The 14,057-nt window shown below is 39.5% G+C and overlaps 1 protein-coding gene across 6 annotated transcripts in view; it reads left to right on the plus strand.

The window, feature by feature from the left end:
* The window catches only part of CLCN3 (chloride voltage-gated channel 3), a 133,975-nt gene that overhangs the window by 114,053 nt on the left and 5,865 nt on the right, over positions 1–14,057 (plus strand). For 3 of the 6 annotated variants that reach the window (XM_073341609.1, XM_073341610.1, XM_073341611.1), the window contains 4 exons: positions 593–779; positions 4,553–4,951; positions 8,779–8,995; positions 12,480–12,555. In XM_073341609.1, coding sequence (XP_073197710.1) covers positions 593–779; positions 4,553–4,951; positions 8,779–8,995; positions 12,480–12,555 — 879 coding nt within the window. Of the gene's footprint in view, positions 1–592; positions 780–4,552; positions 4,952–8,778; positions 8,996–12,452; positions 12,556–14,057 lie in introns of all 6 variants that reach the window. The other 3 variants (XM_073341613.1, XM_073341614.1, XR_012158626.1) reach the window with 2 other exon arrangements.

Below are 14,057 nucleotides of genomic sequence, written 5' to 3' on the forward strand. Positions count from 1 at the left end.
CTGTATTAAAAAAAAAAACTATTTAAAAAAAGATACATGTTAAGCATCCACTGAATCGGGAAGGGAATTGGGGAGCTGGATGTTTCATGCATGAAGCCTGTTTGAGTTGTGGATATTGGCTCTTGGGAACTTGAGCTAATACAATGTATGAAAGTAATGGAGATCTCTCAGTATTGGTTAAACAGCTGTGATTTGGGCACATGTAGGGGATGGACTGTGATGTTTGCCTGGAGAACCAAGTTCATGGTTCTATCTTAATGACAGATTGAGCCTTAAATTAAAAATACATAAAATGTAAAGGAAAGATAAACATACCCAAATACTCATATAATTGAGGGGTCAGTATCTTTTTGTGTTAAATTCTACTAGCTTTACAATGGGAGTTCATGTATCAACTACCTCGTAGGTGGCAACTGGAGTGTTTCTGTCTGTTTCATTTTCAAACTTCTGGTCAACTTTACTTTTCTGAACATATATAAGTTCTTTTTCCATGTGCTTGCCTTGTGTGAAGTAGCTCTTCAATAATAAGACTTTAACAGGTCCCATGTATTTTAATTCTTTACCACTAGCAGTTCTTTTGTTTCTGTTGTAGGTTCCATCAGGTTTGTTCATACCTAGTATGGCAATTGGAGCAATAGCAGGAAGGATTGTGGGAATTGCAGTGGAGCAGTTGGCTTATTATCACCATGACTGGTTTATCTTCAAGGAGTGGTGTGAAGTTGGAGCTGACTGTATCACGCCAGGGCTATATGCCATGGTTGGTGCTGCTGCATGCTTAGGTAACTAAATTGTAACACAACAAATAAGAGCCTGATTTCTTTTCTGTTATTGAACTAGATAAGTTTAGGGGTGAAGGAAAAAAGTTGTACTTATTAAAGCCCAAGTACAATATTAGAGAAGCTTCTTACAGAGAACTGTTTTATATTAATAGGAAACTATGCATATATTTAAAGGAAATCATTATGAGCTGAATACTAAAAAAGAACATAAGAACAGCCATATTGGGTCAGACCAATGGTTCATCTAGCCCAGCATTGTGTCTTCCGACGGTGGCCAACGCCAAATGCTTCAAAGGAAATGAACAGAATAGGGCAATCATCAATCGATCCATCCTATGTCCTGCCCCAGCATCTGGTAGTCAGAAGCTTAGGGACACCCAGAGCATGGGTTGCATCCCTGACCATCTTGGCTAATAGCCATGGGTAGACCTATCCTCCATGAACTTCTCTAGTTCTTTTTTTGAGTGCTTGCTCATGCCTATTCCATGTTAGGTGTATGTGCTTGCCACATGCACTAGTGCTGGAAGTTTTTCCCTTAGTGGTATCCGTAGGGGACCAGCTCTGGCCCTCTCTGGAGTGGCACACATATAGGCTGGTATAAGGGGTGCTGCCAGCTTCCCCCTTCCCTCAGTTTCTTCTTACCACTGGTGATGGTGCTGGAACACCACCTTGCTTCGGCAAGCATTCTCTACCCAGTGTTTTGGGTTTTTTTCTTATTGCTCATTGTGTAAGTAATTCTTAGATTTCATTGTTCTCTTAATAGTTAGCTTAATAGTACTGTAGAAAAGTTAGATAGTCCCCTCAGGGATTTAGCCAGGGGTGGGGTATGCCCCGGTCCCTGGGCTTCAAGCCTTGTGATCACTGCAAAAAGCCTATACCTGTCAGCGACCCTCATCAAAGCTGTTGAAGTGTTTTAGGGAAACCTGCGTTAGCAATAAGTGTCACATCTGCAAAAGCTTCAAGCCACGAACTAAAAAGGAGAGGGATGTAAGACTCATGGAGTCGGCCCTCACGCCGCCCTCCGAGCCACTGAGATCAGACTCTGCACCCAGCACCATGGCATTGGTGCAAAGTGCACCACCAGCACTGGCCCCCGACACCTGTCCCTGTCCCCAGTATCTGCTAAAAAGCAGAGAAAGCACACCAGGAGAGGGTGCTCCCCAAATCATCAGGTTTCTTAAGGGCCTGGAAAGGGAAAGTCAGGGGAGGAGCATAGGCCCATGCGGGGCAGCACGTCTCCAGAGATCAGCTAGGCACCTGCATTGCTGGCTAGGCTATCCAGCAATCTTAGGGACCCACCAACCACCCGGGTAGTGACAGAGGTGCCCGGCATCTGGAGGCTCTACAGGGACAAGGAGGATCTCCTTGACCCAGTCTTCTCTGCAGTCCATTCTGGACTACCTGCTTCACTTAAAACATCAAGGCCTTGCCTTCTCCTCAATCAAGGTGCACCTGGCAGCCATTATGGCCTTCCATCCCTGCGTCCAGGGCAGGTCGGTATTCTCACATGAAATAACTATCAGGTTTCTTAAGGGTCTTGAAAGACTTTTTCCACCGGTCCAGGACCCAGTGCCCCAATGATACCTCAACTTAGTCCTCTCAAGGCCCACTGGACCTCCCTTTGAGCCTCTAGCCTCCTGTTCTCTTTTGCATCTGCTGTGGAAGGTTGCTTTCCTTGTGGCTATCACTTCAGCAAGGCAAGTCTCAGAGATTAAAGCCCTTACTGAACCTGAATCATGACCCCGTTGATTGATCATTGTGTGAAAAAGCATTTGCAGCTGCCTATTAATTTCATTGGGTGACCCCTGGTTCTTGTGTTGTTTGAAGGGGTAAATAACGCTCCGTATTCACTTTCTCTGCACCATTCATGATTTTACAGACCTCTGTCATATCTTCCCTTAGTCGTCTCTTTTCTGAACTGAACAGTCCCAGTTCTAGTAATCTCTATTCATATGGAAGCTGTTTCATACCCCTGTTTTTGTTGCCATTGTCTTTACCTTTTTCAATTCTAATATATCTTTTTTTGAAATGGAGTGACCATAATTGCAAGCAGTATTCAAGGTGTGGCCATACCGTGGATTTATATAGTGGCACTATAATATTTTCTATCTTATTATCAATCCCTAACATTCTGTTCACTTTTTTTGACTGCCTTTGCACACTGAGTGGATGTTTTCAGAGAACTATCCACAGTGACTCCAAGATCTCTTTCTTGAGTGGCAACAGCTTTCACTTCATCATGTTGTATGTATAATTGGAATTATGCTTTCCCACAGGCATTACTTGGCATTTATCGACATGGAATTTCATCTGGAATTTTGTTACTCAGTTTTGTGAGATCCCTTTGTAACTCTATGCAGTCTGATTTGGACTTAAATGCAAAGTTTAAATCGCTTTCAATATATAAATTATATGCTATGAAATATAAGACTTTAATTACTGCAATCCACTTTTTTGGGGGGGCATTGAGATGTTACTGAGCCCGTAGTCAGAATGGAAAGCTTCTTTGAAACATATGATATGTAATTTTCCCCATAGTTAAGGGTTTGTAAATTAAGAGGTGTTGGAATTATTTAGAAGTATTTGATTTGTACCTGCTGCTGTTTCCGTACGTGTTGCTAAAATGTTTTCTTAAGAATACATAATAATGTAGGCAAAGAGTTTCAAGAGGGTCTAGTGATTTGAAGGGTCCAACTTGAGATGCTATTAAGGAGCTCATTTTCAGAAAATGCTGATCAACCACCTTCTGAAAATAAGGCCCTTTGATGGTACCTCGAATTGGGCACCCAAAATAAGTACACACTTTGAACAAATTGGCTTTAATTAAACTTTTGAAAAGCCATTTGTACAGTTTCTTTTAAAAAAAACAAAAAAACAAACAAAAAAATACCAGTAAATAATGGGATGAGCAGGGTGGGACAAAACTGACAGGCTGACAACAACCTCATCATAATCTTATTTTAAAAAATCCAAAATTTAATTTGACCCTCTTTACTTGTATCTGTAGAAAGAATCTGATATAATTCCAGTTCTTTCTGAATATGTTCTATCAAATGAAGATATATTAGCTACCACAAGGTTGCGGAAGCAAAAATCTTATCAGTTAATTTTTAGGTGGAAGGGAATATTTCAGATGTTCTCATAAACTTATACACTGTTGATGCTGTTATCCAGCAGGACCCTCATGATTTACAAGAGAGGAAAAATAGGTATTTACTGCATCTTTTCCAGTTGTTCAGAGAGGAGGTAATTTTAGTCAGTTCAGGGCTCTCTCTAGAGTTTTCATTTGGAAAAAAAAAATTCAGTTAGTAATCCCTTTAAATGTGTAGCTCTTATATTGCTTCCCAGCGGTTGCCTTTACAAACAGTTTTAGTGTTTTTGCCAAATGTTGAACTTTGTGGGCTTCCTTAACCTTCTCCTTAATTATTTTCTTTAAAAATCTCAGTAAAGTGTCTTGGCAAAAATAAATCCACCATTATAAGGATTATTTTAAGGTATTGGATTATTAGTTAATTTATGTGACAAAATCAGGCATGTGTTTTCTCTCTTAGGACAATATATATTCAGTTTTTCAGGGGTCTCTCAAATGTCCTCAGTTACTTCTAGAGATTTAGCATGCATTGATCGCTATGCCTAGTGCTATTCACAGACTAATCATTTGTTGATGTCTTTATTGACAGGTTGGTACTTGGCAGTTGACAGGAGATCAGGAAATTCCTTAGCTGGGATATTCTCTCATACTAACATGCTGATAGGCTTATTTTTTCTTGCAGGTGGTGTGACAAGGATGACGGTCTCCCTAGTGGTCATTGTATTTGAGCTCACAGGTGGGCTGGAGTACATTGTACCTCTCATGGCTGCAGTAATGACCAGTAAGTGGGTGGGTGATGCCTTTGGTAGGGAAGGCATCTATGAAGCGCACATCCGGCTGAATGGCTATCCTTTCTTGGATGCTAAAGAAGAATTCACTCACACAACACTGGCTGCTGACGTTATGAGACCTCGAAGAAGTGATCCACCCTTAGCAGTGCTGACACAAGATAACATGACGGTGGAAGATATAGAAAACCTGATCAATGAAACCAGCTATAATGGTTTCCCTGTTATAATGTCAAAAGAGTCTCAGAGACTAGTGGGATTTGCTTTAAGGAGAGACTTAACCATTGCAATAGGTAATTATTTTACAATTCTGTATTTTACAAATCATATGTTCTCACTCAAGTGCATTAATACTTTAAAACAGAATTTAGTATGTATGTCTTAATTTTGTACCTGAATGTTTCATGTGTTTTATAGTCCAGATATGTAGCATAGGCTGTTTATTCCTCTCCCATCACCTTGATCAGGATGCTTAGAACTTATTTTTATAGTGGTGTCTTGCAATAATAGGTTCTGAAACATGGCACACTTCCATAAAAACCATGGGAGTTGCCACACTGGGACAGACCAGTAAATCATCTAGTACAATACTCTATCTTCAGCAGTGGCCAGTGCTGGATGCTTCAGAAGAAATTATGAAACAGGGGACCCAATTGTGCAATATAGTACCATGGATGGAAGAAAGATGTCATTCATTGCCAATCCCATAGTTTTTGTGGCTTTGTGCCAATACTGCCTCATCTGAGATGAAACTGTTATAACTTGTGTCTTCAGTACCCCTGTAACAGGGGCTTGGGTGGCTGGGGGACCTAGTGGTGAGATAGCCTGGCTCTCAGCCCTCTGCTGGCTGAATGGCCTCAGTCTTTAAGGCTGGGGTGTGGGGCAGGGAACCGCCACCCCAGGTCCCAGCCCAGGGAGGGCCCTGTGTATTTCAGCCCTTGAACAGCGGGGTTGGTGTCCCTCCTGGAAGGGAGTCAGAATCCTCTCCCCTGGGCTACTTTCTACAAGTCTGTTCAGTTTGGGGTGTGGCCTCTCTAGTCTGTCTACTGGGCGGCTTGCATCTCCCAGGATTCCCTCTGGGGTCCGGATGGTACCTTGCTGTGGTCCCAGGCTCCTTTGGTGGAGCAGCCGCAAGGTAGTGAGGGCGAGCCCCACAATTATCTCTGAGGTTCACTCAGTCGGTTACTTCCCGTACTGGGGATTCCTCTGCAGTCTCCCTTGGCCAGGAAACCAGTGCTCCATCCCTTCAGGCAGGGAGATAGCTAGCTCCTGCCACTTCACCAGTCAGCCCCCAACTGAGCTAGGCTTCTTTCTTTTATCCCCTCAGGCCTGGCATTGGCCGCAGGTATAGTGGGGCGGGGCTAACTGGGTCCAAGGCTTTCTTGAACCCTTGCTGTGCCGGCTGGCAGTTTCTCTGCTTCATCACGGCCTCATTATTATCACTTTCATACTGCAGAGTTCTCAGGGAAATATTGCCTGAGTCACCCCTCTGTGGCCACCTGAATCTGACTTCAAACTTTAATATAAAATGTTATACATTGCTATAAACCCTTGGGCTGTTTTATGAATTTTGAGTCAAAAGTTACAAAGGTTAGACCAGATTTGGCATTACAGCCATGTCAAACAGGTGGTTTTCTTACAATAAACTGTAAGAAACTGTGTACTGTTAGTAAATGTCTAATACTGTAATTGATTTTTCTAGTCCGTTTCATGTCAGAACACCACAGTCTGCTTGAACCCTCTTAAATACGGTGATTTAATGTGTTGTATTTTGGAATGTACATGCCATAAATTGGAACATAGCAAAATTATTCATTTAAAGAGACACAACACTTACGCCGGAAAATGTTGTACCTATTATTATTATTTTATTATAGTCAACGCCTAATATTCCCTATAACTGAAAGACTAGAGGAAAATAACTTATTTTAAACCATTTTTTCAACTTGTTCACTTTAAGTGAAATTCACCTGTGCAGGGGGCAGAATACAAATTCTATATATAATATACATGATTCTTATCAAGATGCTGGTAATCTAGGACTAGGTACCTCAAAATGTAAATGAAAGTCAAAATAGTTTAATTTCAAACTATGTTGTCTTTCATTTTCGTTTGGAGTACCTAATACTAGATTACAGGCAAAGAGGTTTATCTTTATAAGAATCTTTTTTTCAGGCAAGATTCATTTTACCACCTAAATTACACAGTGGAAATTAATCATCCTTAAATTTGTATATCAAAAGAACCACTCTGGGAAATGATGGGAGTAGGGAAGCTTATGTCCAAAAATGAGGGAAGACTGAAAATGGAAGATCTGGCACAAATAAGCAAATTACAGAGATTCATAGAAACAAATAGAGAACATTTGATCAGTTTTAACATGTGTAAATTTAGTGCCCTCGTTGCCAAGATGGAGTCTGCTCTGCAGGCAGCTCTGGCTAAGAGAAGGCACGTGCAGGAATGCAGGGAAAGTACCTTCCACCCTAGGGGCACCTGTTCCATACCCCCCAGAGTGAGCACACGTACACCGGAAGAGTACAATGAATACAGGAAAGGGAAATATTTATTTACAGAGGGATGAAAGGAGAAAAACAGGGGGAAATGTAAAGGGAGCCATAAAACAGGGTTGCATTCAACTCAAGGTCCCACAGGCCCAGTGGCACCACAGTCTGAAAGGGCAGACACCGAGTTCAGGAATCCTTGGCAAAGTTCCAGTCCCATGGTGAGTCTTGGGTGCTCCTGGTCGTCTTTGGCACCAGTAAACTTCCCCCAACAAACCCCTCCAGTGCCCTCTGCTGCCACTCTCTGAAAACCCACACAGCAACAACCTCCCTGCTTAACTAGCTAACAGCCTTCCTCCATTCCAAGTTCAAAGTCACAAGCCCCAGTATTCACAGCCCCATGCAGTTCTGGGCAGCAGTGATACTGGGTTCAGCCCCGATCAGCTGCTCTGTCCCTATCAGGCTTCGGAAGGTTCTTGGCTGCTTCCCTCTACGAGGGCCTGCTTGCTGCAGCCCTTCTGTCTGAAGCGTCAGACACACACACCCTGTTGCTCTGCCCCCACCTCCCACCAACAGCACTTCCTCCTTCTGGAACAATCAGCACTTCCTCTCTCTGGAAAAATATTTAAAGGGGACATGCTCTCTAAAGCCCCAAAGGGGTTACACCTGTTATACCCAACATTACTTGACAAACCTTGGCAGTGTTACCTCGAGTGCAGTTTCTTCAGTGCAGTGGTCAGATGTGCTTCTTCCACATCAGATCTTCTCCTCCTCCCTTTTATTTTAAATGAAAGTTATTTATTGTACTGAGGGAAATCCCAAACAATGTATACGGCAGCTACTATTTAAAAAAAAAAAAAACACAAAAAAAATATTCCCATGGTATGGCACAAATATATCAGTGTAGTAAACAAGCAGTAGGAAATAACATAGTCATATTTGTGTACTTTTTTTTAATGGCACTTACTGTATATTAAGTCCCCTTAGGCTTCCAAAAGCTATCTCAGGGAGTGACAGGCAAGGAAGATGTTCTAAACTTTTGATGTGCCCTCGCTACTCCAGATTTGAAGCTCAGTTGATGTTGTTTTGTGACTTTCCATATGAATAGTTGGTTCCTTGAAATACTGAAATGAACTTTCCTCATGTGTCATATTCAATCTCCATGGCACCCTCATAGGAATGTGCTTTGGCTTCAGCAGCGGAAGGGTGTGGTAACAATAGGACAATCAATGTGAGTGCACCCTATTGAGACAGTGCTCCCACTCTTATGAAACCCATCTGTTTCTGTGCACTACACAGATAGTGGCTGTCTACTGCCTACAACATTATTAAATAGCATGTATATTGCCCAAATGGTGGTAAAGATTTGTTCCACTGCATGCCAGCATGCATATTTGAGATATTCACTATATTATTAAAGGCAGAGTATGATTGAAAGTTGTATAGTCTGATGTCTCTTCTGCTGGTCTCTGTGAAGTGCATGTATTGGAGAGAAAAGAGCTGATTGTGAAAACAAAACTTCAGAATAGTAAACAGGATGAAATCTAGTTGGAGTCTGCCTTTAAATCCAAGAATGATTTCTTTCTCCCTGATTTTTTTTTCCCCTCTTTTTATTATAGAAAGTGCAAGAAAGAAGCAGGAAGGTATTGTTGGCAGTTCCAGAGTCTGTTTTGCCCAGCATACTCCATCACTTCCAGCAGAAAGTCCTCGGCCTTTGAAACTTAGAAGCATTCTTGATATGAGCCCTTTCACCGTGACAGATCACACACCAATGGAGATAGTGGTGGATATTTTCCGCAAGCTGGGTCTGAGGCAATGCCTTGTAACACACAATGGGTGAGTACAGCAGCAGACACACTGTTCATTTGGTCAGATGTAATACTGGTGACTAGTGTAACACACTGACAACTTAAATTTAATTCCTATGTGATTCCGGACTATCACATTTAATGACCTCATTGCAGTCTGACCTCAACAGTGGACAGCCGGTAGCTGATCCAGAAGTTCAACTTTTCTGGTCAATTTCAGTTGCTGGTGAGAGACTGGAAATGCCAGTTAAAAAGCTGCACTTCTCTACAGCTGTTCCAACAGGAACAACTTTGAAACAAAAAATTCTATCAGAATGAAATAGTTTGACAAATAACCATTTAAAAACTAAAATTGCATGTAATACAAGGGGAAACCTCATTCCATCTCTCTTCCCTCCCCTTCCGTTCTCTGTACCCCTGTTCTGATATTGTCCACGTGCGGCCAGTCAAAATTGGGCTGTGGTGAGCAAAATCATAGTTTTAAAAAATAAAAAAATCGAACTGTTTTATTTTACCTTTATACAACCTTATTTTTCTATTTTGAAGTAACAGGTATAAAATGCATGATAATGGGATGTTTTCTTTTATTCCCACTGGTTTCCTCATGAGGCAGGGGGTGGGAATACCTAATTTACTACACTGAAAGCTTGTAATGAGCTACAGCATCTTCTTCTTTTTACTGTGAACCAATAAGTAAAAAGTAATTCTCCATTTCCATCCATGTAAAAATATCTATATTCTGTTCCATAAACACTATAAATCCAAATCCAGTGTGCTTTGTTTGAAAGAAAATACAAAATGGTTATAGGATATTTTTTCAGATTTTAAGGCGAAAAAGGAAGTATTATGATGATCTAGTCTGACTTCCTGCATAACACAGGCCTTGGAATATTTCCCAGGACCAGGGCTTCCGTGGGATTAGAACTGATCCCTCTTGCGCTGCAAATAAAGGCAACGCCCATAAGCCACCGAGGGTCTGAGCTCTGTCACCTTCATTACAGGTTTTTCTCCTCTCCACGCCCCAAGCCTATGTCTATGCTGCAATTAGACAGACCAGCTGACTCAGGATAAGGGGCTGTTTAATTGCAGTGTAGACATTCACGCTTGGGCTGCAACACAAGCTCTGGGACCCTCCCGTCTCGCAGGGTCCTGCACTCCATCCAGAGCCCCAGTGTCTACATTGCAATTAGATAGCCACTTAACCCAAGCCCCAGTCATCTGGCATGGGCCAGTCATGGATTTTTAATTACAGTGTTGACATACCAGGCATTAATAGACACATTTTTTAAATAGTCTCTCAGTCAGTGCCCCCAGTTCTGCACACGCAGTTAATTCAGTTGCAGTGCAAGAGGCAGAATTTGTCTAGAACAATTCAGTCTTCTGTGAGGCACAATAGGAGGCCCAGATTTTCAGTTTTGTATTTTTGTGTTCACACTGTGCTCAGTGCTTCAGCTGTCGATATGTCATCTGCAAATGCATGGAAAAAAGGGCTCTCAAACTCTTAAGAGAACATGTTTCAGCAGTGGAAATTAAAAGCCTGTGGTTTAAAATATCCTCAGAGTTTTGGTTCTGGCATATTAGGAGCCAGGTAGCTATTGCTTAGTTCTAAAAGTTCAAGCCAGAACCACTTTTGTTTTTTGATTTTCAAAACATACTTTAAAAATATAATTTTAAGAATGAGAGTGTATATATGAGTGGGACTATGAGGGCTTGTCATCCTATCATGATCTACCAGCTAAATAAATAATTAATAAACTCTGCCTTTTGCACTGTTTAAAGGCTTGTTATAATTGCCTACTTTCTAAAATAAACTTGCTCCTCTTTCTGAGGGACTGCTCATTTACTGAACACTTTGCTTTCACGTACCTTCTCTGTGAAATATATGAAATATAATTAAATGTAGCGATCTCATGCTTTCCCTTTAGTATACATTTACAAGATACCTAAGAAGTGGAGAGTATTCCTTAATAATTTCATGTTTAGCATGAATGACTATGGGAGGATAAACTAGAGAACTAAAATATTTGGATGGAGGGTTTGTTTATTTGTTTTGTTGTTGGCAAATGGACTGCTGCTATGAATTAAAGTATAACACATTTATTTTTAAATTGAGTTATTCAGATGATACCATCTTGGAAGCATGATTAAAATGCATTTGCTCCAAATTTGTTCTTTAACACATGCATGTACTGAAAGAATAGTGGGAACTTTTCTGAAACTTAAATAGCTTCCTAAAAGCCTTTCTACTTCAGGGCAAGGGACTCGTACACTATCAATTTTAAGTCCGTGTATGTGTCTAATTACATTCCTGAAACCCAATTTGGGGAAAGAAATCTGCAATACTAAAATTTATCTGAGGAATCTTTATGTTGCACTGTTCAGTACTATAAGTAGCTTCTACTGCAGCTTAGAGCTCAAATACAGGAACCTAATAATTGTTTTGGTATAGTTGTTAATTACAAAGAAAGGTTAACCACGCAAAATTAAAGTCAAACTCTATTATGAATTTTAAACAGTTACTTTCAGCATAAATTAGTGGAAAATATGGAATGCTTCATTAATCAGCTGCGTTGTAACAATAACCATTTTTGTTCTCCTGCTTCAGCTTGTAAACTTGTTACTTTGTGAGCTCAGTATTCACTACTGGTCAAATTTTAAACCTGGTTTGTGATGCCTCGGGTAATTGGAGTAGCAAACTGCCAGGTAGAAAGAAAGGGCTAATGTACTCTAAATTATGGCAAAACTGATAACAGAATCTGTAAATCAAATATGGTCTCAAAAGGCAACCTCCCATTTTATTAAAGCTAGTTTGTGCAACAATAACATGTTACAGTTTGGACTAGGAAGTTTGCATTAATTGATAGTTGTGATAGTAAATTAAGGCCTATTGGGAAGTACATAGAGAGTAGGTTTAACTCGTTGATTTACGCTAATGTATTGATTTAGTGGAGCTACTCCTGATTAAAGATTGATGTGAGTGGAGAATTAGGCACACTATGCCTGGGCTGCAGCTCAGAATTATTTTATTGTATTGGGTAGCTTAAACACACTCTTTCTTTGACTTTCTAAAATCCAGAGTTTGATTTTAGTCTTGGTCATCTACTGTGGCGGGCTAAAATTTTAGCTCCCAATGTTTATACAAGCTTAGAAGTAACTGCTGACAGAAGGAAGTTAAATTAAATTTCAGTTCCAATATTTTTTATAATTTTTAGATATATGGATATTCAGGCAGATGAATGTGATAATGGTAAACTTACATCCATCCATTTTCAATATTTGAATATATTACTCTAAGCTGAAAGATGCATTTTTGTGCCATGTAGAAAATGAGCTAACAATTTCTGTGAAAGGATACTGATTCTCAAATCACTCTTCATTTAACTACTTCATTATTAGCATTCTTACAGTCCATGTTTTTTTCATTTTACTCTACTCTAAACCTTTCTCATTATGATTGGAAGTTTTTTTTCATTTGATTCACACAGTTATTAGCATAACATGATCTGTTTCAGGATTGTCTTGGGGATCATCACAAAGAAGAACATATTAGAGCATCTCGAGCAACTAAAGCAGCACGTCGAACCCTTGGTGATTAGATATATCAGATCTCCTAATTAGACATGTTAGAAGTCAGGAAGCATGAAACTTGTGATCTGTTCAGTGTTCTCTTACAATGACATCAGCTGAACAACAAAAATCTTCCTGTGCAATAAATACAATAATTTGTATTAAGGAGATTTTAATGTAGAACATTTGTAAAAACTAAGCTGTTAATACAGACATACTGCTACACCAGCTAAAAATTTGATGTTAATCACAACATTAAAAGAAAGTTATAGAGATCAAATATCAGAAACTTTATTTGATGTTCTTGAAAGGATGGCAAGTGATTATATTATGCCAGATGGGAAAAGTCTGAGCTCAGAAACTCTTTCCTTTTCCTTTTTGTTAATGCATATTAAGATGCTTCTGTATTAAAAACTAAAATATTCCTTGGTCAGATCTTGGCAGCTTTAAATAGTTGATCAAGCCAAAAAAAATCTCAGTTTAGTTTTCTGACAACCAAACCAGAAAATAATTTGTACTTAGTGCAGCATTAGACCTTTCTTCTGCTATGCCCCATGTGTCTGCATGCTTCTAAAGAGCAGTCATTTATTTTTGTTATGCACTGTATGTCTTGCTGTTGTTATCTATAGCAATCAGTGTCTCTTCATAAGATGTCTAGTTATGTCCTAAGCCGCTGAATGGTGTTAACATTTTTACTAGTGGCTTCCTAACCTAAATATAGTATTACACAAGATGTTGTGATCTAACGTTAGTTATAATTTAGAAATCTTAATTTGGATGTTAGTTGCTCTGCAGTTGTTGCATCTGTACTAAACCTGCCCTCCAAATGTAGCTGCTTATGTGCAAAACATGTTAATTGTTTTCACATTTTATTTTAATATTTCACAAGTATTTCATGCCTCCTTTAAAACAACAAAACAAAAAGTACTAACAGATTAACAAGATTAGCAGCTCATTCTTTCTGCTTTCTGCTTCTCCTGTGATATTATCCTTTAGGGAAGCCTCACTCTTTTTGAAATAACACACAGTTATATTTTTAATCGCTATTAAGAACTTTTCATAAGAGCACAACATTTAAATTTTAAAATTTGTACAGTTTTTTAAAATTAGTAGTTTCTTTGTTTACTTTTTAAGTTTTCTAAACTTGAAAACAGAACATCTATTGATTATTTTGCTTAAATTCTGCTCTCAACTGTTTGTGCTCTTATGAAGATACCAGACTAACCCAGTATGTTAACCTGGAAAGATCCTCTAAATTTAATTTTTGAAAAAAGTTTGATTTGGTGTCAAGGTTTTTGGCAATCAAGCAATTTGTGACTTTTGGTGGCTAGTTTGGAGCATATATTCCTTTTGAAATGGGATCAATATCACTTCCTATTCATACCTCTTTTGTTCTTTGTTCTTTGTTACTTTTTTGTTGGCATATGTTAATCAAAATTTCATTTTGTAGAAACAAACAAACAAAAATTAAATATAAATGGGCTTGGACTCTGCTTGCATTACTTGCATATCATGAAAAATGG

Source organism: Lepidochelys kempii, chromosome 4 (assembly GCF_965140265.1).
Source record: "Lepidochelys kempii isolate rLepKem1 chromosome 4, rLepKem1.hap2, whole genome shotgun sequence".
NCBI classification, from domain to species: domain Eukaryota; kingdom Metazoa; phylum Chordata; order Testudines; family Cheloniidae; genus Lepidochelys; species Lepidochelys kempii.